This window comes from Apodemus sylvaticus, chromosome 5 (genome assembly GCF_947179515.1).
Source record: "Apodemus sylvaticus chromosome 5, mApoSyl1.1, whole genome shotgun sequence".
Classification (NCBI taxonomy): Eukaryota; Metazoa; Chordata; class Mammalia; order Rodentia; family Muridae; genus Apodemus; species Apodemus sylvaticus.
The window spans coordinates 140,354,190-140,380,381 of record NC_067476.1 but is presented as its reverse complement, the minus strand read 5'-3'; the positions used below and the strand labels follow the sequence as shown (position 1 = coordinate 140,380,381).

The following is a 26,192-nucleotide window of genomic DNA, read 5'->3' as shown; positions in this document are numbered from 1 at the left end:
ATGGACTCACACCCACACACTCAATAGGTGAATCAATGTAAAAATGTTTCAAAATAAGTCAAGGTGAGAAGGCTGGAGGATGTTGAGTTTGAGGCTAGCCTAGGGTACATAGCAAAACCCTGTATCAATCAACAAAACAAAGCATGTAAAAATAATTCCTATTCACGTGTTTCTCTCAAGAGAACCCACCCATGCCATGCATGCTAGTACATATGTTTAATCCCAGCACTCTAGAAGCAGAGGCAGGTGGATCCCTGAATTCAAGGCCAGCCTGGTCCCCAGAGCAAGGTTCAGGATATCCAAGGCTACACAGAGAAACTGTTTTGAAAAAAACAAAACCCCAAAAGATAGCCCCACCACCCATGACTTCTTGAAAGGATCCTCACTCTGATTTTGTCTTCTGTTTAGATCATCTGAAAGGTAAGTTTCACCTTGGAGTTACAAGATGTATTCCATTAATATTTCAGTGACTTTCCTCTTTTCCTCACCAACATTAACTTTTAAAGGCCTCATACAGTAAAGTACACACATATAGAATGAGGTAAATCGGCCTGGATTTCTATAGCCGGTAAAATCCTTACTTTAGATTTTCCATGACTTAAACATCACATATATGTGAGGCCTTAGGCTGGAGAGATGGCTCAGCAGTTAACACTGACTGCTCTTCTGAAGGTCCTGAGTTCAAATCCCAGCAACCACATCGTGGCTCACAACCATCCATAATGAGTCTGACGCTCTCTTCTGGTGTATCTGAAGACAGCTACAGTATACTTAAATATAACAGTAAATAAATCTTTGGGCTGGAGTGAACGGGACCTGAGTGAGTGGGGCCAGAGCAAGCAGAAGTCCTGAGTTCAATTCCCAGCATCCACATGATGGCTCACAACCATCTGTACAGCTACAGTGTACTCATACATACAATAAATAAATAAATTTTTTAAAAAATGTGTGGCCTTGCTTACTAAACAAAAAGATGGAGATCTATGAGACATTTATTATTATTATTATTATTATTATTTTATTATTATTATTATGCCTCAATATGGTGCACATGTGCCATAGTGTGCTTGTCCTTAGAGGCCAACTCTTTGGAGTCAGTCCCAGGACTGAGCTCAGGTGATCAGTTTGGCCAGTGTCTTAGTCACCCGCTGTTCTATTGCTATGAAGAGACACCACGACCAAGGCAACTATTACAAGAGAAAGCATTTAACTGGAGGCTTGCTTACAGTTTTAAAGGTTTAGTCCATTATCTTCACGGCGGGGACCATGGCAGCATGTAGGCAGGTGTTGGAGCAAGTAGGTGAGAGCTACATATTGGGGGGCGCGCTGTACCTAGCATGGCCTTTTGAAGCCCCAGACCCACCCCCAGTGACATATTTCCTATTTCTTCCAACAAGGCCACAACTCCTAATTCCTGTAAAGGGTAGTTATTCTTGGTTCCACACTGAAAAAATAAATCTTTTTTTACAGAACTGACTATTTGTTGGGTTTACCAACATCTCCCAAACAAGCAGTAGAGGGACAAGAAGACCTTATGAGGACTACTGTCTTAGAGTTTCTGTTGCTAAAGTGAAAAACCATGACCAAAGCAACTTGATAAGGAAATGGTTTATTTGCCTGGTATTTCCATATTTTAATCTATCAGGAAGGGAGTCAGGACAGGAATTCAAACAGAGCAGGAACCTGGAGGCAGGAGCTGAGGCAGAGGCCTTAGAGGACTGCTGCTTACTGGCTTGTTCCTTGTGGCCTGTTCACCCTGCTTTTTTCTACCAGCCCAGGGATGATGCTGGGCCCTCCTCATCAATCACTAATTTAGAAAATGCCCCAGAGGCTTGCCTATAGCTCAGTCTGATGGAGGCATTTTTCTCAGTTGGGGTTCCTTCCTCTCAGGTGACTGTAGCCTGGGTCAAGCTGATATAAAATTACACAGGTCCTTGTCAACTTGACACACAGAACTTTTCAAAACATAACTTTTCCCTTTTGAGGGAGGGTTTAGCTCCAAGATCTCAGGTTAATAAACATCACAAATGTAAAACATATTACCTAAACTTAGAAGTACCGCAGTCTTCACCAGTTCAAACACTTTAAAAGTTCAGTTCCACTTCCTGTTCTCCATCATGGCGCAAGATCAACGTGAAAAGGAGAACCCCACTCGGGAACCTTGCCTCCGCAAACTCTGCCTCAATATCTGTGAGGGGGAGAGCGAGACAGACTGACCCCGGAAGCCAAGGTGTTGGAGCAGCTCACAGGCCAGACCCCTGTGCTTTCCAAAGCTAAATACACCATCGGAGAAATGAAAAGATTGCTGCTCACTGCCCAGTCTGTGAAGCCAAGGCAGGAGACATTCTGGAGAAAGGCCTGAAGGTGTGGGAGTATGAATTATAGAAAAATAACTTCTCAGATATGGGAAACTTTAGTTTTGGGGTTCAAGAACCCCAGCATAGAACCTGAGCATTGGTACCTATAACCTGGACTTCTGTGTGGCGCTGAGTAGGCCAGGTTTCAGCATCACAGACAAGAAGCACAGAACAGGCTGCATTGGGGCCAAACAGAATCAGCAAAGAGGAGGCCATGCGCTGGTTCCAGCAGAAGCGTGGTGGGATCATACTCCCTGGCAAAGAAATTTTATTCAAAAGGCCAATAACATTTTCTCAGAAATGCAAAAAAGAAAATCAGTTCTTGTAAAAATCCAAAGACTTTTTTTTTTTTTGGTTTTTTGAGACAGAGTTTCTCTGTGTAGCCCTGGCTATCCTGAAACTTACTCTGTAGACCAACCAGGCTGGCCTTGAATTCAGAAATCCACCTGCCGAGCCGGGCGGTGGTGGCGCACGCCTGTAATCCCAGCACTCTGGGAGGCAGAGGCAGGCGGATTTCTGAGTTCAAAGCCAGCCTGGTCTACAGAGTGAGTTCCAGGACAGCCAGGGCTATACAGAGAAACCCTGTCTCGAAAAAAAAACCAAATCCAAAAAAAAAAAAAAAAAAACCCCAACACCCCCCCCCCCAAAAAAAAAAGAAATCCACCTGCCTCTGACTCCTAAGTGCTGGGATTAAAGGCATGCGCCACCACTGCCCGGCATCAAAAACATTTCTTAAATCCAAAAATCTCCTTTAAATCTTTAAAGTCTCACAACTGTGCATTCCTAGAAAATAAAAAATAAGCTAAATTCTTCCTTACTTTAAGATTGGGGCACATTCACAATCTAAACAAACCAAAACCAAACTCCAACACTGTAACTAATTCAATGTCCACTATCTGGGATTTCCTCACAGCCTTCCGGGTTCCTCCAAGAGGCTTGGGCTGCACCCCTAGCTCTGCCTTCTGCAGCACTCGCAGCTTGTCTTCTAAATGCCAATTGGCTCCACCCACTGCTGCTTCTCTCCTTGGTGGTCATCCCAGGGTACTGGCATCTCTTGCTACAACTGTACTTCCCTAGCACTAATAGCCTCTTCTGAACTCTCTTCATGGTACCAAGCTTCAACTTCTCATGACCTCTTCAATCCTGCAGCTTCAATTGCTACTGAGGCTATACCTTCACCCATAGCCTCTCCTGGCCTCTCACAGCGCCAAGCCTCCACTGCTCTCCACAACCCCCTTCAATGCCTTCAAAACCAGCACCACCTAGAGGACACCGTACACACTACCGAGTTTGGCTGCCAGCACAAGGTACAACCTAGGCCACCTCTAGAACACAGCTTCTGTGTGCTAACTCTTAGGAAACATTTCCCAGAAGATTTTACCTCAGTGATGATGCTGGGCTCTTCTGAGTCACCACTAATTTCTCAGCGACAGCTGACCAGCATCAATTGTCCCAGTAAATCAAAGGTTTTTCTTTGTCGTTTGTGGTCTCTTGTTAGTCACAGCTGATGTTTCTTCAGCTCCTGCTAACCAGACTTACAAATTCTTAAACTATTCAATGGCTTTGGGAATGTCTTTAGACAATTCTCACACTTTCCTCTGAAGCCTCACAAGCTAGGCCCCATTCTCTACCCTGCTCTCAGCATGCTTATCTCCCAGGCTCCCGCAGAACGCTTCACCAAGCTTTGAACCCTCAATGCTTTTGTAGCCCAACACTGTCTAAAGTCCTTCCACAATCTTCCCCAAAACAACATGGTGAGGCCTGGCATAGTAATACCCAATACCTGGTTTCCGTTTCTGACTTGGTTAGGGTTTCTATTGCAATGATAAAACAAACAAACAAACAAACAAACAAACAGAATCCAAACATGACCAAACAACTTGTGGAGGAAAGGGTTTACTTGACCTATATTTCCACATATTAGTCCATCAGGAAGGAAGTCAGGACAGCCACTCAGACAGGGCAGGAGCCTGGAGGCAGATGGTGCAGAGGCCATAGAAAGGTGCTGCTTACTGGCTTGCTCCTTGTAGTTTGCTCAGGATGCTTTCTTATAGACCCTACGACCACCAGCCCGGGGATAGCACCACCCACAGTGGGCTGGGCCCTCCCCCATCAATCACTAATTAAGAAAATACCCTAGAGGCTTGCCTACATCTCAATCTTACGGTGGAATTTTCTCAATTGGAGTTCCCTTCTCGCAGATGATTCTAGCCCGGGTTAAATTGACAAAAAAAAAAAAAAAAAAAAAAAAAAAAAAAAGTATGACTACTTTAGTGCATTCATTAGAGTCAACTATCTTTGCCAGTGAATTCCCTTTCTCTATTTCTGTCACTTTTCCTTTTATTTCTACTTTATTTTTCCTTTTGTTCAGTCTTTATCTTTTGAATGAACAGGCTTTTCTGAAACTTGATCCATAGCTTCATTCTCCCCTCCTCAAGGCCTCTCCACTAAGCGAGTTGAGGACTAGCCAGGAATATTTGTTATATCTCAATAACCTAGGAAGAGAAAAGATATCGGTGGTTCTTGACCAGGGGTGATGTTTGTCCCAGCGCCTCCCACCCCAGCAAACAGCAGGTAATGTCATGACTGGAGGGAGTGTGCTACTGGCATCTTTGAATATAGACCAGGTACTGAATAGCCTCTATGCAGGGAACATCAATCTATAACAGAGTTGTCTTGTCCAAATTACCAATAGTGTTGCTGATAAGAAATCCTGGAATGCAAAGATACTGTGCATAAAGAAGAGTGTGGTTTTGTGGCAGCAATTCAGATTCTCAAGGCGAAAGAACAGCCACTCGTATCAAACTGCCCAGGGTTCACTTTTTTTTGTTGTCTGCATTTGATTGTGGATACATTTTTTAGTGCTCTACAAGAAGTTTCTTCATCTGGAAAATGGGGCTAATAAACTATCTCTCTCACTAAATTTTAAGTTCCTAGGAGGCATGGATAGGCTCTGCTTAGATTAGGAACAGATATGCAGCAGGAAGCATTTCTAAATATTTGTGGGTTATCTCAGTTATCTTCAGGCCTACAGCAGAGAACATATTAAGGATTATGGAGCATGATGAGAAGGAGAGCAGCCTTGGACAACGGAGAGCTGTGCTGATGTTATCATCATGTGTGTGCTGTACTAAATAGTTTCACAGAACATTGTTTTAATTTAATTTATTTTTAGGACTAGCTGCGATTCTAACACGTTTATACTAAGTGCACAGCAAAGCAATCAGTAAGAAGACACTAAAACCATCTTTTCTGTTTTTGTTTTTGTTTTTCTGAGACAGAGTTTCTCTATGTAGCCCTTGCTGTCTTAGAACTCACTATGCATACTGTGCTGTCCTCAAACTCAGAGAACCACTACTGCTCAGTTTTGGCTGGTAGGTTTGCTTGTTTTGTTTTGTTTTTTAAGACAGTTCTCATTCCATCCTCTGGGCTCCATATTCTGGTTCACAACTCTGGCTGCTTTCCTAGAGGTCACTCCAGCACCAGGGACCCCAGACAGGAGCTCAGCATAGCTGATATTAGAGAGGCCTCATTCAGCAACTATGGCAAGATGCAGAGACCCACAGATAAACCTTAGGCAGAGCCTGGGGAATCCTGTAGAAGAGGGGGAGGAAGGAATGTAGGATCCAGAATAGTTAAGAACACCACAAGAAACCCTACGGAATCCACTAACCTGGGCATATAGGCCCCCCCCCCAGAGACTGAACCACTATCAGGGGGGCTTGCATGGGGACTGATCTAGGCCCTCTGCACATAAACTATAATTGTGTAGTTTGGTCTTCATGTGTGACTCCTAACAGCAGGAGCAGGGTTTTCTCTGACTCTGTTGCCTGCCCTTAGGATCCTTTCCTTCTACTGGCCTGTCTCATGTAGCATTAATAGGATAAGATGCCTCTAGTCTTACTGCAACTTGATATTCCAGAGCTGGTTGATATCAATGGGAGGCCTCCACTTTCTGCAGAGAAATGGAGGAGGAGTGAATGGGGGCTGGGAGGAGAAGAAACTTTGGTCAAGATGTAAAGTATATTAATGAATGAATGAATTAATTAAAAAGATAAAATCTTATGTAGTCCAGGCTGGTTATGAAATTCTAATATTCATGCTTCTATTTCTCAAGTGCTAGGATGATAATGCTACCATGCACAGTTCAGACAGACCATTTTGTGATTTCAGTAGATCAAAACAAAGACAGACTCAGTCATCAGGTATGAATACAAAAATAAATCAAGAAGAACATTTTGCCAACTACAAAAATCACTAGATACTTTCCCCATCTATTCTAACATGAGGGCCTTTTTCACTACTCATAGATTAATCCTCACATGATTCTTTTTATGCAAAAAGCATTAAAAACCTAATAATTACTCCCATCTCCTGATAGCATCTACTTACTTGAGCTATCCCTTCATTCACCTGAGAAGTCCTAATTGTGCATTCTTTCAAACAGTGGGGCTTTGCAGTTCCCTGTGGTTACAAGCACAGGCTTTTGTTTTGTTTTGTTTTGTTTTTTTGTTTTTTAACTACAAGTGCTAAGTGGCAGCTGTATCTCCCCAGGGAAAATGGATGATGCATCCAGAATTGTCTAGCAAAGACTTCATAAACAAGGAGTCATGCACCATATAAGGAAGCTTTAGACAAAAAAGGACACATAATTAATGGTCCCAGAAGATAATATCGCCTAGGACGTTGCAGTGTCTTTTCTTGTGTGGTATGAAGTTCGTCAACAAGTTAATTACTTACTCTATACATTTCTCAACATATCCCCTTTATTAAGCTAGTTATGGCTGCTTTTTCGAAGCTTCCTGACAGACTGTAGCTTGCTGGGCTGGCTCTCCTCCGAGTACGGCTTCGTTCCGCGGTTAACTATGGAAAACCAGGGGAGAAACTTGTGAAGTAAAAACTAGAAGGTTAAACTTTTCACGAGGCGAAACGCCTTTAATGAGGTGCATGCCTTCAGCGTCTTAGAATTTCTCAAATACTAGGCCAAGTGTAACATCTAGGGGCAAGTGTAACATCAGTCCCACGGGTTCATATCAAGGTTTCACTAACCTAAACCGGAAAAATGGCCCTAAATTCACTTTACAAGCAACACTGCACTTTTAGAACTACTTAGGTAACCAGCAGCACCAGAAACCGAACATCATGACAAGTAAAACAGTCGTGCACGCCCTCAAAACTCCAGATGCACAAGCGCCTGTCTTTTCCAGGCAAACTACAAGTCCCAGTATGCCCAGCGCCGGGGAAGTCGCCTAGTAACTCGCGCCACGAGATGCACGTAAGGTCTGCTTTACTGTACGCCTGCGCTTGGACGAGCTCTGCGCAGACGCACTTCCAACGTTTGAGAGGAGGGCGGGGTGTCGTTCCCTTTCGCTGATGCAAGAGCCTAGCGCGGTGCTGTGAGAGGTATCGGTAGGAGCTACGCTGACTCCGGGGTGTGAAGCCGACCGGTCTGACTTTTCATCCCTGCCGAACCCGCTCGAACCACAGCCATGTCCGGGGACGAGGTGAGAGCCTGAGCATGGAGTCAGGGCTAAGGACTGAGGCAGGAAGCCGAACCACACCTGTGGGAAGCCGGGCCTGCGGCCTAGCAGTCGCCGGCCGCCATGTGGAGCAGCCCGGCCTAGGCGTCCCGGAGCTGTGGAGCCGGCGAGGACTCTGGATCCTCAGACTTGGTCTCACCCAGCTCTCCTCAGGGCGGCGGCGGCGGCGAGGCCCGTCTCCTACCGTGATCGTCGTGTCGGAATGGAAAGCGTGTTGAGGGTCTGAAAGGGTTTGAATGCCTAGTTAGTTTGCCTGATGAAACAAAATTAGGGCGGGCGGCCCCGGCATTCCTTCCTAAACATTATCGTCTCAGCTCTCATGGCCGAGGAGTCAGGGTCCCCCGAGAAGCTCCTCTCGGTTCCGGTGGAGCACCGAGGTTAAAACTTTGTAGGCTGGCTTTTCCGGGCGGATATCTCGTTCCCGTTTCCCGCTCGAGGCTCTATTTCTTAAGACAGGAATCTAAAGAGCCAGGGGGAAAGATATTTTAGTCTCGAAAAGTGAACACCTTTCGAGCAAAGTTTTCGGGCCCGAGTCCCTAAGTTTCCTTTAACAGGGGAGATAAGCAGGACGGTCCGGCTGCGAAGCTGACTGGGTTTGGATCTCAGAATTTTTCAAGCCCCGTCCCCCGTTTTATTGTTTCTTTTTTATCTTTTTGGGTTTTGCCTTTCCAGATTTATCCTAGTTCACATAGCATAAAATGACTTAGGCATTGCTTAATGTTGGACCTAGAAGCCTAATCCTCCTTAGCCACAAGACTTTGTGTGTGTGTGTGACTTGCTTGACTTATAGGCCTAAGAGAGGGGTAAGAGGAATAGTTGAAGGCTCTGTGCAAAGTTGACTTTTGAGTGGCCTCTAGAAATGATCAGAATTTTCTCAACCAATGAGAAAACTGATCACAAGGCATTTGTGGTCAAGTAAGGAAAAAGTGCATAGAAAGTGAACTATTCGCTAGTTTGGCTGAAGTAGATGCTGGCTAGCTCACAGAGGACTTAGGAAACCATTAAGGAATCAGAGATTTGTTTCCTGGGAACTAGTTCCTATTTTAAGTTGATGTCCACGATTCTGTAAAATAGATCCTGGCAGTCCATTTTAGAGATGAGCAAATTGGAGCTTAGAGTTGTACAATGCCTCTAATAAAATCCCAGGTGGCCGAGCTAGCAGTAGAATCCCAGCTCTATGCAACATGCCTTTGTCTAAAGGACTAGGAGGCTCTTAAAGACTCACTAAAACCTGAAAGAGATGGTTCTTGCTTGAAATTCACGTTGGATATTGCTCCTAGCTACTGCATTATGTGTTTAAAAAGTTCAGAAAGTGTTAAGCCCTTGTTTTATTTCTACTCGTGTTCCAGACTTAAAAATAACCACCTGTCTACTGCTGTTGTATTCTGTGGTAAAGTGCTTATGGGTGGTAAGAGGTAATAGATAAAACACTTGTAGTAACCAAACTTCATAACTTAAAAGTAACTACCTATATATTGCTATATTGTTCTGTCCATTGCTTCTGTGGTAAAGTATGGTGTAGTAAGAAGTAATAGATAACACCTGTAGTGATGTGGGGGTATGGAAAGATTGTTTTTTGTTAATGACATCTTTGTTAAGAATTCATTTCTGGAGATGATCAGGATTTTATCAAGCAGAGATGGTGGAACTAGCGTTCAGACCAGCACAGTCTCTTGAAAGCCTAAAGTGTGTAACTTGGCCCTTAGACCTGTCAGTACAACTTTATTTTGTAAATGGAAAATGAGGACCCATGTTGGTTAGGCCATGTTTAAGTTGAATGGGACTATACCTAGCTTTTGACTTTACTCTCAGGTGGAATTCACTAGTAAAGGGAGATAGGAAGATGGGTTATGATTTTGATTTATCTAATGGTGTTGACTAGGGAAGCGTTACCAGGTAAAGCCTTTATGATTGCTAACTTAGATGGATTGACTAAAAACCTGTACATGAAGTGACTTGTAAGCCTCAAGGGACAACATTCCAGAGTGGGTATTCTGACTGATAGGCAGAAGAGAGAATAAGGCTATTTTTAAAAGTAGTTGTTCTTAAAATGGTTTATTGACATAAAGTATTCCTTTTTAAACCTGGTAATTAAACTCCAAACTCACTGTAACCTTTTAACCTAATAAGACTATACCTTAAGGAATGTGGATGCTCCTTAGTAAGGAAGGAAAGGTCCCCCAGTGTGCTGGCATTCAGAAATGTTTAGACTATTTTAAAGTTTTATTGTTTTGAGAAATGTTACCTGGCTGGTCCAAATTTGCCATCAGGTTAAGATTTTCTTTTCCCCTCAAAAGTATGTCAGTATCTTAGACTTTGTTATTCTCGAGTCCCATCCACAAGATGCTAGAACAGTGGGGTTTTTGCCCAAATCCAGTAAGGTATTTTGGAAAAGAAATTAAAAAGTTTTTTAAAAAAATGTAATTATGGGTAGACTACACCTTTAATCCCCAAACTGAGGCCTACATAGAGACTGGTAGATCTCTTCGAGTTTGAGGACAACATAGTGAAACACTCCCTCAACACACACACACACACACACACACACACACACACTAAAAAAAAAAAGACTGAAGATGGCTAGTCTTAGTGTGCTAAGCACAAGACCCAAATCCCCAGCATCACCAAAACTAAACTAAACAAAACACAAACTTAAATTTCCATGTAATCATGGCTGCCTCTGCCTCCCAAGTGCTGGGATTAAAGGTGTGTTGTCCCCCAAGGGGGGCTTGATATGAAACTTTTTAAAAAATTATTTTTATTTCATGTGCATTGATACATTGGCATTTTGCCTACCCATCTGTCTTGTCTTTGTGAGGGTGTCAGATTCCCCGGAACAGTTTTGAGGTGCCTTGTGGGTGCTGGGCATCGAACCTGGGTCCTCTGCAAGAGCAGCCAATGCTCTGATTGCTGAGCAATCTCCAGCCTCAATATGAAACTTTTTAAGCCAAGGTCTTAATGTATATCCCAAGCTGGCATGTGCGATCTTGTGATTTGGGGAGTTGTGCTTTGGGTGTGCTGACTTGGGATTTCTGGTTTCTTTATGCAACTATTTTACAAGGTTGTGTGAACAAAATTAAGTATTAATATGTTAAACATGTGTTAAGTATTCTGGGAACGTAATTACAATGTGTACAAAGATTTCTGCTTGTTTACCACTAGCCTTCATTAGGCTTCAGTCTACCTACTATATACTTAAATTAGAATTTTCTTAAAGGGTGAAAAGGTAACTGTGAAGTTATCATTTGATCATTTTAGGATCTCCCCCTTTGATCTGTCTTGATAAGGTGTAATGGTGAAAAAGGAAGTTGAGCCAGGTGTAATAATAGTGTGTCTCTATAATCCCTGCACTTAGCTTGGGAGTTCAAGACCAGCCACAAAAGCAAACTCAGAAAAAGCCACTAGTAGATCAGGGAAACTTAGACTTGAAAAAAATGAGTGGATTATAAGCTCTGCCAGAATCAAAGTTTCAATGCCTGTGGTAATTTCATTTGCCCTTGTGCCAAGTCTTCCTACTTCAAGAACACAGCTCAGCTCAACCCAGGCCCTGTAGTAAGTCAGCACTGGACTTGCTTTTGGTAATGGTGCTATATGAAAATTTCCATAATATCTTGCAAAGACTTGTCTGCTATGAGGCTTATTACAAACTATAGCTTGGTTTCAGTCTTGTGATGGACATAAAGAAATTACAGTTAGTTATTAGAATCAATTTGGGAACTTTTTTAAAAACAATTTTATTATGTCTGGAAAATCAAATCACTCCTTAGTTGAGAAATTTTCAATGACAGGATCATTGTTAGTTATAACTACAATCAGATAGTTGATTCTCCCAGTAACTTTGTTGTGGTTGGTATCAGTTATCTCCATTGTACAGATGAAGCATGGGATAACACATACAATTAGAGTCAGGTTTCCACTCGAGGTAACTATGCTCCAGTGTGCTTTAGATCACTACACAATGAACAAAATGAAAAGCTTAAACATGGTATGAAGAAAATACTTTAGACTTGAATCCAATTATGTGTGACTAAAATTTTGCTTTCCTCACTAGCAGGAGTATGCCCTATATGTTCAAATTATTTCAAGGGATCAGTATAAACAGTCTACAGGTTAGAAATTAATTTTTCACTTTTTCTACAATAGATTGAGATGAAAGTGGCTTGTGAATACTTCATATCCCATAACAAGAAACAGTAAAGGATTCCTTAGAAAAATTTCTTACAGTAAGGTTGCTGATAGGTTTATTTAAAAGTTAAGGTTGAGCCGGGCAGCGGCGGCAGCAGTGGTGGTGGTGGTGGTGGTGATGGTGATGGTGATGGTGATGGTGCACGCCTGTAATCCCAGCACTCTGGGAGGCAGGGGCAGGCAGATTTCTGAGTTTGAGGCCAGCCTGGTCTACAGAGTTAGTTCTAGGACAGCCAGGGCTATACAGAGAAACTCTGTCTCAAAAAAAAACCAAATCCCTCCCCCCCCCCCCAAAAAAAAAGTAAAGGTTGATGTGAGCTTCGGCATAAATTTTTAACTTTTTAGATTTTTTTATTTACTGTTTTGATAGTTTCATACATGTGTATAATACATCTTGATTTTGTATTTACCTCTAATTTCTCCAAACACTCAACAGATGAAAAATTTAAAAACCAAGTCTTAGGTCATCTGCTGTTAGCATCTATCCACCTTAAATAAATGTTTATCATCTGCCTAGACATTGTTGATCCTCACCCATAAGTGAGGAATGCAGCATAGGTTGTCCAAAGTCATTTTAAATTTCACGATTTGTTCAATCTAAATTTGCTCATAAGATAAAAATGAAATTATTGTAGCTTATAATAGCTTACAAATTAAAAGGCATTTGTGAGGTTCTCCCCATGTTTAATGATGTAAAGGAAAGTTAAGTAGACTTTCTATAAATTCTGTTTTGTATTTTTATTGTGTATATGTGCCTTTTAGTGTGTATTGCCTGTGAAAGGGAGCAAGCAAATAAGCAAGTGAAGGCTGCAAGTCTAGGGCGTCTCCCCAGCCCCTCTTTTTGGCATTTTTAATGTATCCTGTTCTTTAAAGAATACGTTTTTTGAAAATAAAGGATATTTGGAATGTGAACTTCATTAGGAATCATTTGGTGTTTTTAAATTAAAACAGATGATTTTTGATCCTACTATGAGCAAAAAGAAAAAGAAGAAGAAGAAGCCTTTTATGTTAGATGAAGAAGGTGATGCCCAGACAGAAGAAACCCAGCCCTCAGAGACAAAAGAAGTGGAGCCAGAACCAACTGAAGAGAAAGATGTGGAAGCTGATGAAGAAGACAGTAGGAAAAAAGGTGAATAGTTATTGCAGTCACAGTTGTTGTAAAAGGAACCCTTAGTTCCTCCACTGGTTTGGTAGAGCTGGAGCCAGACACTTGAGTGGTAGAATGTTGGATGGAACAGGGGAAGTAGACAAAGTGAAGGGATAGAGTTGGTGAGGCTTAGAGATTGTGTCATGGAATGCTCTCTGACATTACATGGTGTGATTATTGAGTTTCATATTTTTGACCTGGGCTTCTAACCAGATCCTTCTAGAACGCTTGAGTTGGCTTGTCAGTTTCTTCAAAACCATAACTTTGATGGTTGTGGTAGGACTACCATAGGAGTACTTGAAAGGAGCTGGCATAACTCAACTTGGTGCTTGCCTTAATTGTTAACAACTGGAAACCTTTAATCTATTTTTAGATGCTTCTGATGACTTAGATGACTTGAACTTCTTTAATCAAAAGAAAAAGAAGAAAAAGACAAAAAAGATATTCGATATTGATGAAGCTGAAGAAGCTATGAAGGTAGTATTGTTTTCTTATTGAAGGTAAAATTGGGATTCTGGTAAGGTTGCCAATAGCTGTTTTCTTCCTCATCTTATCTTTTGGTAGCTTTGCTTTTGTTGTTTAGCACTTAGCTACTACTATTAAGGTAATGTTCTTAGGAATATATCTGACTACCAAGGATTTAGGTCTTATGGAGTCATATAATGTCTACTGTCTTTAACCATACCAAAATTGTTTGGCTAAGGGCATCTTGGTTAAGATGTCTCTATGGCTGAGAAATCTTGAGGAACAAATATTACAAGTATTACTATAGCTTCTTGTTAAACGTTCAGTAGCAGCAAAGAACATCCCTCAGTGTGGTAGTTGGTAGCTGATGGCAGTAACTCTATAGGAAAACTAGCCTTGTGTGGCCAGTTCTGTGGAGAGTGCTCTGTTCTAATACACGATCATGTATGGTTATTGTCCTCTTGGGTTGATTTCCAATACAGATATCTGAAAAATTCCTTGAGTAAAATGTGGATAGGTGAGTAGGAAGGTGAGTGTAGGAGAATAGATGGGTGAACAGAGTAGCTAAAAGACTATTCTTTCTTGCCTGAGAGCTACCATTTTAAACATGGGACTAGGGAGATCACTTAGTAGCAAAAGTGTATTTTGCCATTAGGTCTCCAAGGATGACGTTAAAGCCTGCCTGGCAATATGCACCTGTAACCCTGACACTAGTCGGGGTGGAAACAGGTCGATTTCTGAACTCACTGTTAATCCAAACAGACAATGAAAATAAGGTGAAGTAATTGAGGAAAATATCCAGAAGTAAACCTCTGGCCTCTACCCACAAACATAGGTAAATGTATATTGACTCACAATTTGCTTCGAAGCTGATGTAATAAGTAAAATAAAAGCAATTTGGTTTTTACTTCTGGTTCCCCATTTTCAACTCCTGAAAACCTCCTAAGTCTTCAAAAACCCATGTTTTGCTCTTGAGAGATCTGGTATCGAGACAGTTTCTCAGGATGGATGGTTAGTCACTAAGAAGATCAAGCTATAATTAGGGTTTGGAACTTTAAATGGCCCCTGCGACCTCTGAGAATGGACAATGTGGAAATTGAGTTCTGTCAAACAGCTGAGTTTTAGCAAATTACTGAATATGGGCAGAAGGTCTTTACATTTGTAGCTTAGCAAAAGTGTAGGTGACATTAGTGACCTACACTTAATGAGAGCTCTTAGACTATGAAGTCAAGTTTTTAATTTAAACATGGGATATCTGAGTAATTACTCCAGGAAGTTCATATTCCATTACAAATGAATAAGATGGTGGTGCTTAATTTGTATTAGGGAGTAGGACGATTGTGCAAAAAATAACCATGTATTTGGTGTCGAAAGAAAAATCTCTTCCATTGGCCCTATTTTGAAACTTAAAAGGGGATGAAGAGTTGAGAGGAGGTATCAACATAAACAAGTATGCCTGCAAATGCAATAATAAATAATAAAGCAAGAAAGTTTATTAAGGTATAATTGACTTACCATTTAATTCATCCATTGAAAGTAAGTAGCTTTAGCATATTCAGAGTTCTGTAAATCATCAATTCAGAACACTTAAACCCTCATGAAAACAAATCACACATTCATTGTCACTCTTCAGTTCTTCCCACTAAATGCCAACCTCAGGCCTCAGCTACTGCTGAATCTGCCTCTGTAGATTTACCTGTTCAGAACACTTAATATGAATAAAATATAGTATTGGGCAAGTGGAGAAACTTAAAGTACTCTTGAATCCTGTTCCTGCTGAAAATGGCCAGTTAAAAGATTGAAGAATAATAGTTTCTCAAGTGACTCAGGTAGTACCTAGTTTAGGATATAGATAGCAACAGCATCCTAAAACTATAATAAAAAGGAAGAGCTGGAGAAAGGCAAACAATCCTAAAATATATCTTGAGGAATTCACAGTTTAAATATTTGACAAAGCTGAGCGGTGGTGGCGCACGCCTGTAATCCCAGCACTCTGGGAGGCAGAGGCAGATGGATTTCTGAGTTCAAGGCCAGCCTGGTCTACAGAGTGAGTTCCAGGACAGCCAGGGCTATACAGAGAAACCCTGTCTCGAAAAAGCCAAAAATCAAAAAAATCAAAAAAATCAAAAAAATAAAAATAAAAAAAAATTGACAAAGAGTCTGAGGAAATTTGGCCTACCTGAGAGACATTTCTCATCTATAATTTTAGATATGTGAAAAATATTCTAAAATGATACTTCTCTGTGTCATAAAAATAGTTCTATCAAATACTGAGACATTTCAATTTCTTAGGATGTTAAGATTGACAGTGATGCTCAGGAGCCAGCTGAGCCAGAGGATGACCTTGATATTATGCTTGGCAATAAGAAGAAGAAGAAGAAGAACGTTAAATTCCCAGAAGAAGATGAGATACTAGAAAAAGATGAAGGTAATGTTGGGAATTCAGCACTTTGTTTTAGATTACATAATCCTTTAATCTGAGTCTCCTTGGCTAGGTTGAGCTTTTTGAAAAATATTTGTCATGCCTTTTATTTCCACTGTGTGATAATGAGATGTGTAAAGAAAGAGTACATCCAGAGGCTTATTATTTATGAATTAATGCCTAGGCCTTAAGTTAGGCTTGTTCCCCAACTAGCTAGTAACTCAACTGGTTTATACTAATCTAGGTCTGCCATATGCCTAGTTATAGTTCTTTAGTTTCATATGCCAAACTTTCTCTGAGTTCCCTTCTACTACCCCACCACCACCCCACCCTGCCGGATGTCCCACCTTCTGATCTTCAGCTTATTGACCATCAGATTTTAGTTAACAGTTGATGCTTCCACTGATCAACCAACCCCCCTTAAGTGACGACAGATATCTGCCACCCATCAAATTACCAAAACCATCCACCCAAGTTTTGTGGAATGGGGTATCATCTTAAAATTGTTTTCTGCTGTCTAGAGGCTATATGGCATCTTTTGGGGGCCCATAGGAAAATTGGGATATTGGTTAAGTCCTAGGAAAGCTATATGTAATATTTGTCATCTAGTATCTGTGTGATGGGAAAATGCAGGGCTTAACTGGGCGGACTAGCTAACCATATAGGAGATTTTCTGGATGCAGATTTTTGAGGAAACAGCATGTGAGGTTGGATCTTTTAGACTATTTGTCTTTGGTGTTTTGTCTTTTGCAAACATAAATTTTCAAAGATAGAATACATTTCTGCATTAACACATGTATAGAATGTGCTGTGTGTACGATTCAGCTAAAGATGATTTTTTGCTCTATGTTCAGAACAGGAAAAGGGCATCAAACTTCTAAGTCTGTTTGAACTGTATATTCACATTTTTATATAAGTTTTCATCCATGCTGTTTGAAAGGATGCCATAATAAGTCTTGAGGGCTGTAGCCAACAAGATTTATTGGTCATGCAGAAACCAACCCTCTCATGTCTCAGTCTCAGAGCTGTTCCCATGTCGAGAGGGATCAGCATTCATGTCACCTGGTTTGTTCTTGGTTTCTTCCTTCAAGGTTACAGCCTAGATTTTCAGGAAGTCTTCCTGGTCAAATCTAATTATTTTGATGGAATCCATAGCTTTTCTTTCCCTATTGAAACAGACAAATACCTCTTATGACAACGTATTTCCTACCTTCCATTCTGAAGTTAAGACATCCTTAAAACAAATGGATAGACTTATTTCAGCAGTTTTTCCTGTAACCCAGTGTCTCTCAGTAGCTGTTTTTTGCTTAGTAGCATTTAAAAAATTGAAAGTTAATAGAGCATTATGTAATCCATCTCTGGGTGTCTTCGTTTTCTTTCTGTTTATTAAGCATCTCCTTTAGAATACAGTTGCTTTTTTTTTTTTCAATTGCTTGTCCTGTGGGATTATGTTTGTACCTGTACTATGCTTTATATTGTAGTAGGCAAAAAATTGCTTCACTAAGATGTTTGCTGCACCATTGTCAGTCTTAATTTGTGTAGGTATGCCCACAATACCCATAATTTCTAATGAGTATGTAACTACAGAATCAGCCTTTTCAGAACTAAAAGCAATTGCCTATTGAAATCTTGATATATGTTTATAGTATAGTGTACATATTTTAACTTTCCATTCTCTGTAAAATGAAACGTCCATTTGCCATATTTCATTTCTTTGGGTACCTTTGCTGTTAACATGCTTTTTCCTATGAAAATTTGAAGCTTCTAAGCACATTGTCTACATTGCTGATCAGTTTCATTATTACCTTGTGCCAGATGGCCTAGTAGACCTATATGGGATCTGATGTGTTATATATAATAGATGATTTCTATTTCTAATTACTTATAGTTGGATAAACAGTGGAGTTAATTTTGAATCTATATGAATATGACCTCTTTCTGAATATTGAGAGTCAGTACATTAAGAGATTCTGGAAAGTCTACCACCATAGGGATGACATATAGCTTTGATTTTTTTTTTTTTAACTAAATCATATGGATTTTGAATTATTTTACTTATATTTTCTGATTTAAGGGAGAATCCAATTATTTTTATAAGTCGCTGGCTTTGGGGCTATTTGTTGTTAATCTCTCCCAAAAAATTACTGCAAGCTATTCGTCAACATTTTTACCCATAATGAGGCAATTTCAGTATTAGTCCTCTCTGCCTAAATATCCCTGTGGGAGAATGAGTAGAAGGAATTTCTTTTCTACCAGAACCAAATTCTCTTTTAGCCTCAGCTGATAATTTTCTTGGACTATTTAAGTCCTTATTACCTTGCAAGGTTTAAAATAAATCATTTAGCTCTTGAGTAGTTAATCCAATTGTGGGCCTTAACCAATTAATGTCTCCCAACAATTTTTAAAAAAATCATTAGGAGTTCTTAATTGGTCTCTCCTGTTTTGTTCTTTCTGTGGTCAAATTTTTTATAGACCTATCGTATGTATGTCTTAGATAATTAGTAGAATCGCCTTCTTGTATTTTTTTTTTTTCAGGAATAGTTTGCAGTCTCCAGCAAGGCAAAATTCTCTTCATTAAACATTTTTTCCTAAGGTATCATCTGCATTTTAGTCAGCCATCCATCCATATAAATTGTATATTGAGGAAACTGTTTGAGTTACTTCTAATGGCTGTTGTACAAAATATTGGCATAATGTTGGACTGTACAGCATTCCTTGTAATAAGACCCTCCAGTGGTATCTTTTAATAGTTCAAGAGTTATAAGTAGGTATTGAGAAAGCAAACCTTTCTCTGTCATTCTCATGCAAAGGGATTTTGGAAAAGCAATCTTTTAAGTCGGGCACTATAATAGGCTGTGCCTTAGGTAACGAGGAAAGCAATGGGATTCAAGGATAAAAAGAGCCTGTTGGCTGAATAATTTTATTCATAGCTCTCAGATCTGTTACCATCCTCCATTTTCCAGATTTCTTTTTAATGGCAAATGAGAATTCCAAGGGCTGGTAGACTCTTCTCTGTGTTGACCCTCCACTTGCTCTTGGACTAGCTGTTCTAGTGCCTGTAACTTTTCTTTTGTTATAACCATTGCTCTGCCCATTAGTGGTAGGGCAGCTAGTGATGTACTAGCAATGGCACCCCCATAGAAAGAATCAGCCTTTGTTGTATCCTGCGTAATGGACAGTTTGGACATGTCAAGCTTTGATTTTTCTAGGTGTTTTTCAGAATTGTTTTTCCTTGGTGGACAGGACACTAATGGCTCTTTGGGGGTGGGGGCAGGCTCCTTAACTTTCTGACATTAAGGAATTGCTTCAAATATCTTTGGATGGCCTACATTCATGAGACTTCAGTCTGTTCTCTCCACATCTACATTTCACAGGGAACTTTCTCCCTGAATTATTAGAGGATTTTCTCCTTAGAAACTGTTTCTCCATGTAGTCTTTTAGGGAATGACTGTTGTGGGCAAGCACTTCACAGCCTTAGCAATGGCCGTTTTGAGTTTTTATATCTGTAATTGCTTGTCCAACTACAACTGAATTGTGAGCATTAAATCCTGTATCTTCATAGGGGAAGATTTAATTAAAGTATGATAAATATTATTTATAAAAATCATTCTGATTCATACAGGAAAATTGTGAGTTTTAAATGTTTAAAATTTTTAGTATTTATAGTTTTATGTTATCGGGGTTTTTTTAAAGAATTTTTTTAACATAGTTAAACAGATGGGTTTTTGTAGGTACAAAAGTTTCTCAAAGGTTTAAAAAATCAGACTCTCCCTCCTTTAAGTACTTGATGTTTTTTTTTCCTTGTTTTTGTCAAGAAACATTTCACATATTACCATGGATATCTCATTAAAGGTCTTTGTACAGTTGTAATATTCCTGTCTATAAGGAAAGAGGACTTCTCTGTGATCTCTTTTACTTGAAGCTACTGCAGCTATCACTGTGAAAGAGATGAGCAGTATCTGAAGCTGACATTCTCTAGATCTGTCGTCGTCTCTCCCTCCCCCACCGCTTTTGTTGGACCAAAGCCCACTGCTCATTATTTTTTATTTATTTATTTTTGAATCTGTAGCTTTAGAAGATGAAGACAGCAAAAAAGATGATGGCATTTCATTCAGTAACCAAACTGGGCCTGCTTGGGCAGGCTCAGAAAGAGACTACACATATGAGGAGGTGAGACAAAAAAATTTCTTTTGAGAAGGGAATTAGAGCTATTCATTTAAGAACAGAGAAAAGCAGGGTATGAATCTTCTGCATTGGAAGAGACACTGAGATACAGAATGGTGATAGAAGAGAGTCCAATGGGCCATGCAACCAGTGCATGACAGTAACTGACACTCTCTCCACAGGGCAGCCTATGCAAAGTGTGGCTGTCCCGATAGTATTCAGCCATAGGTATGGAGTCCTCTGTGAATTAATTAGTGGGGCTTTGGTGACAAGTGGCAGATTTGTGGTGAGGGTGGTCTTTCCCTTGTGTTGTGACTTTCCCATAAAGTCAGTAGAACGAGCGGGAAAATGAGTATCCGTGAAGACTCAGATTTTGGTTTAACAGTTTCCTCCCTTGAGAAGTTCTAGTTCCCAGAGCATAGCAGAGATTCATGCTTACATTTAATAAAAGTAAATCTGCGTCATTAAAGCAGAGTATCTCAGATCGAAACTATATTGTTGTTATTACTAAGAATGTGATTAAATTCCACCTTTTTCTTAAAGTTGCTGAACCGAGTGTTCAACATCATGAGAGAAAAGAACCCAGATATGGTTGCTGGAGAGAAGAGGAAATTTGTTATGAAACCTCCACAGGTCGTCCGAGTAGGAACCAAGAAAACTTCTTTTGTCAATTTTACAGATATCTGTAAACTGTAAGTTCACTAGTGGGAACCCTTCATTCCAAGTTCCAGATAGTGGGGCATTAGGAAAGTTAAATGTCTTTACTACAATATTTTTCTGTACAAATATAGAGGTCATAGATCGAGGGAAGTCAGTTTATTTATGTCTGTCTGTTCTTAGAGCTTTATCTCATCCAAAGCTGAGAAAAGTAAGTTAATGCTGCCTGATGAGTAGGGTAGGTGCTAGGGGCTGGAGGGATGACTTTGTGGCAGTATTATGTATAGGCAGGCAAAGTACCCATACACATTGTGGGTTGAACTTCCGTTTCTTATGAGTGCTGGGAATCAAACCTAGTTCATCCACTGGAAGAGCAGCCAGTGTTCCTAACTGAGCAGGCTGTTCGACCTATTTATTTTTGGAACAGGCACCCACTACCCCAGGCTGGCTTTAAAATCATCCTGCTTCCGCCTCATGGATAATAGCCAGGGCTGCACAGATCCTTGTTTCTATGTGTAATTGAGTTGTATACTGAGTAATCACAGTGAAATGACAAACAGCATGGGATGTTTGTTTGTTTTTTAGGATTTCCATGAAAGATTTTTAAGTATTTGACTTTCTCTTTAGATTACATCGCCAACCCAAACATCTCCTTGCATTTTTATTGGCAGAATTGGGTACAAGGTAAGAAACTGTATGTAAAGAGTACTTATATTTTAAACTTCAAAAGAACCATTTGTGTAATTTGAACATGCTGGGAGAAAAAAAAATCTTGCGTTCCAGGGGAACTTTTAGGTCAGACGGGAAAGGGGAGAGTTGGGTGCCTTAGGGATGGAGAATGGAGCTGACAGTGGTTCATCTGAGCAGGCCTTTGGTGTTGGAAACAGGCACTGCAGGTACTACTATATTTAGTCACTATTTGGAATTCCTGGGTCCTTTTATAGGAAATAAATACAGGAACTCAATTCTTGCCGGCTCAGGTTCCCCCCCCCATAACTGGTAAGAGACTGTTGATGAAGCAGGGCTTACGAGGTGATGAGTGCCATAGGAGAGACCATTTAAAACCGGGTCTGAGCCGGGCAGTGGCGGCACAATTTTAATCCCAGTATAGATGCATAGTTAAGATATCGAAGTTCAAGGCCAGTCTGGTCTTCAGAATGAGTTTCAGGACAGGACCCTGTCTTGAAAAAACAAAAATAAATAAAACTAGGGTCTGAGATTAACTAGCACTCCCCATCTGTAGAGCTCACCTATTGGAGATACTGAGCTAGTTAATTATTCAAGGAAACCAGGAACTCATGGAGCCAACTAAATGTATTCTTACCAGTGTCTCTTTAAATACATGGAATCTAACATTGATGAATTGCCAAGTTCTGCTTGATGTAGATGCCATTTCATACAGTTTTGTGAAGCAGAAAATAACATTTCTTTGGTCATTTGACAGCCAACCTGTTTGATAACCTTTTGATAGTTAGCAGCACAGACTGCAAGCTCAACTCTGCCTGCCTCTTGACTGGACCGTTAGCTCAGAATGCTCCGTCTCAGCTGAAGTACATTTATAATTACTTATAATAGTAAATTATAAATGTATAGATAGTAATTGGATAATTATCCAATATCAAGTTGGATATTGTTGATATTGTTCTTGGTTGTGATATTAAGTAATCTGCTTGAACATGGATGATGGTGTTAACAAGAGTTGTGGCTTTTATTTATTACACTTATTGTTTATATTAAATATAAATAGGAAAAAAGATAAATATGCTTCTATGTTTCTCAGAATAAGCTGGACTTTCTGTAGAGGTGGGATACATCCTAACACGTTGTGATTAGGAAATGTTATGGTTAGTGGGGTAAATGTTTATGAGTTGTTGGGAAAGTTCCTTTTTCTTTTTTGTACTTTTTTTCTTTTTGATAGTGAAAAATGCCCTACATTGGAATTAGGGTATTAAGGGTTACAATTTATGGTATGTGAATTTTTTTCCCCTTGAGGAAAATCAGTTCCTGAATAGTAAATTTAACTTTATATTTTACTTTATGGTTTATTGTTTTTAACAAGCAATAGTGTCTAACAAGGATCTTTACTTTCTCAAGTGTTTATTAGCTGCTTCCAATCATTAAGTTCATTGTTGACAACTTGTAGCATCGGATTTCAGTTGTACATTTTTTGGTAACAGCTTTCTTGACATACAACTCTCAATTTGAGTATAACTATATCATATGTTACTGAGTCAAACTGCGTAGTACTTAAAACCATTTTGTGATAGTGTCTTACTTATGTTGCATAGGCTGGTCCTCAACTCCTAGGCATGCATAGTGATCCTATGATAACTGGAATTACTGGTTCACTCAGCTGTATGTGGCTTAGATTATTTATATATCGATGTTCTCAGACAGGGTCTCAGTGTGTACCTAGACTTGACTCACACCCATGGCGGTCCTTCCTCCGGTTTCTGCCTCTTACATGCTGGGAGTACCACCAGGCTTGGTTTCAGAATTTTAAAAATAACATACAGCCTAACAAATACAGATTTGCAGTTTTGCATTCAGTAAGTTTTTCTTTGTTGGTTGAACAAGCAATCAAACTCAATTAAGGACTCTGTTTTGGTCAGCTACAAATCAATTCAGTTGTTACTACAGACAGCTGAAGTTGAATTGATTACATGTTAAGAAACATGAGTAAGCCATTAAATTAAAGAGAATTTTTAGGATCCCAGCAGTAGCGGTACACACCTTTAACCTGAACACTCCCAGAGGCAGTGTAGGTGGATCTTCTGGGTTTGAGCCAGTTTGGTCTACAGAGAGAGTTGCAGGACAGCCAGACTACATAAAGAAATCTTATCTCAAAAAGAAAAAGAGTTTGAGGGGTTGGAGAGATGACTCCAGTTAAGAGTAGATAGTGCTCTTGCAAAGGACCTGAGATAGGTTTCATGTTGGGTGGCTTACAACCATCTATAAATTCTAGTTGCAGGAAATCCAACACCTCTAGCTTGTAAAGAAACCAGCACTCACAGACACAGACATATACACATAATTAAGAATAAAATGAGCCAGGCAGTGGTGGCGCACGCCTTTGATCCCAGCGCTTGGAAGGCAGAAGCAGGAGGATTTCTGGGTTCAAGGCCAACCTGGTCTACAGAGTGAGTTCCAGGACAGCCAGGGTTACACTGAGAAATCCTGTCTCGAAAAACAAAAACAAAAACAAAAAAAAAATTAAATAATAATAATAATAAATGGTTGCAGAAGATTAACTCTACAAAAAAGGCCAAGTATAGTTATGTATATACCTGTAATGTTAGCACCAGAAAGGCTGAGACAGGAGGACTGGGAGTACAGGGCCAGCCTGGGACACATAAGTTCCTATCTAAAGAAAAAAGAAAGGACACAAAATTTGAGAGACCAGATAATATAAAACATCAACTCTAGAAATTATCCTACGCTACTGAATGTATTTTAAGTTCTTAAGCATGAAGGTGCAGGAATTTGGCTCCCTCGGAAAAGCAAGCAAAAGTAATGGGGATATTTCTGTTTTCTTTCATAGTGGTTCTATAGATGGTAATAACCAACTTGTAATCAAAGGAAGATTCCAACAGAAACAGATAGAAAATGTCTTGAGAAGATATATCAGTAAGTGTATAATTTTATCACATTTTAAAACGTTCTCTATAGACTCTCCTCTTTTGAAGAGAGCCATTTGTAATGGCCGTGGAAAAGCAAGCCTTAAAAAGATGGGAAATGGGGCAGGGCATAGTGGGACCTTTAGTCCCAGCACTTAAGAACCAGAAACAGGTAGCTCTTTGAGTTTGAAGCCAGCCTGGTATACATAGTGAGGTCTAGGGCAGCCAGGGCTACACACAGACCCTGTTTATTTATTGTTTTGTTTTTTAAAAAAGAAGATAGGAAATGATGAGCAGGAGGCAGAAAGCTGAGTTCATGCAACCTCTGCTAGCTGATTCTGGTACTAAAGACAGCCAGAGAAACATGCCCCTTACATAGCATGGCCTGTCTCAGCCCCACTTTGTTACATAATCATTTAAAAATTGACATATATCTTGCCTGTTCTCACATAAGGCAAAAGTGGATGGTCCAGGCATCTGGTAAACTTCCCTTTTATACTTGGGCATTTGAAATCCTTTCAACCTGTTCTTACTGCCAAAGGCTTTATAGAAGACGACAGCTTAGTTTATAATTTTTTACCCCTAGAATAGGTATGCTTAATGTTGTGTTGCTTTTCTTGCAGAGGAATATGTCACTTGTCACACATGCCGGTCACCGGACACAATCTTACAGAAGGACACCCGGCTCTATTTCTTACAGTGTGAAACTTGTCATTCTCGATGCTCTGTTGCCAGTATCAAAACTGGCTTCCAAGCTGTCACAGGCAAGCGAGCACAGCTCCGTGCCAAAGCTAACTAATTTGCTAATCACCATTGATTTTTCCAAAATGTGTCGGAGATTTGGCTGAACAGGTTACCATCAGAGTGGATGTACCATTGAGTTAAAAACTAGAAAAACTGCCAAGTTCTTTGGCAAGTGATTGTTCTGAAATCCTTGCAAGATACTGATATTCAAGCTGTTGACATACTTGTTGCCTACTTTAACAACTGTCAGAAGCGTGATGGGGTAAGGAGGTGCTTTTTAAAATCGTTCATAAACTTCTGTAAAATGCAAGATAAATTAAAGTTATTATAACAGTAATTCTTTCAATTTGATCTGTCCTTCAGTTTTCTTTTCTACTATAAAGTGCTTATTAAATCTGGCTAAAAACAAAACAACAAACTTGATTCCTGGGCTCTGGCAAATTCTCCTTGTCCTTAAAATTCAAAATTGGCAGATACTGGAGCTGGGGCAGCCGTTTTCCCTTTCAGTGTCTCTTGAAGCTACACGGCTAGAATAGATATGACTTCCCTTGAAAGAGTGGTTGGAACATAAAGAATGGGACAGCAGCCTGTTTTTAGTGCCTAGAAAATGACTGGAGATTTTAATTTCCTTTTGTGGGGATTGTTGCTAATTCTTCCTAGCCAACTCATTCTCTCATGTGATGACAGCTGAAACTGCCAGGTGCTACATTCCTCCTCTATGGAATTTTCTGTTAGGCTAGCTAGTCCTCTTCTTGAGGAAGCATATGGTACAGAGAATTCTTAGGGTCTGAACAGTAGCACTTAAGGAAGCTTCTCCAACCCGTGCTCTATGTCAGGAAAAGTTGTTCCTCTGAAATGCTTTTCTGTACTAAACTAACTTGAATGTGACCTAGA

At 40.1% G+C, this 26,192-nt stretch overlaps 1 protein-coding gene and 1 pseudogene across 1 annotated transcript; both read left to right on the top strand.

Moving 5' to 3' along the window:
- Nucleotides 1-2,117: 2,117 nt before the first annotated feature.
- On the top strand, nucleotides 2,118-2,685 carry LOC127684970 (60S ribosomal protein L11-like; annotated as a pseudogene).
- Nucleotides 2,686-7,686: 5,001 nt separating this feature from the next.
- On the top strand, nucleotides 7,687-25,635 carry Eif2s2 (eukaryotic translation initiation factor 2 subunit beta). The gene is made up of 9 exons (XM_052184019.1): nucleotides 7,687-7,861; nucleotides 13,034-13,211; nucleotides 13,603-13,706; nucleotides 15,987-16,122; nucleotides 20,186-20,286; nucleotides 20,824-20,972; nucleotides 21,565-21,621; nucleotides 24,479-24,564; nucleotides 25,178-25,635. Exons 1-9 carry the CDS (start codon nucleotides 7,847-7,849, stop codon nucleotides 25,351-25,353), a joined length of 1,002 nt encoding a protein of 333 aa, XP_052039979.1. The 5' UTR covers nucleotides 7,687-7,846; the 3' UTR covers nucleotides 25,354-25,635.
- Nucleotides 25,636-26,192: the final 557 nt, after the last annotated feature.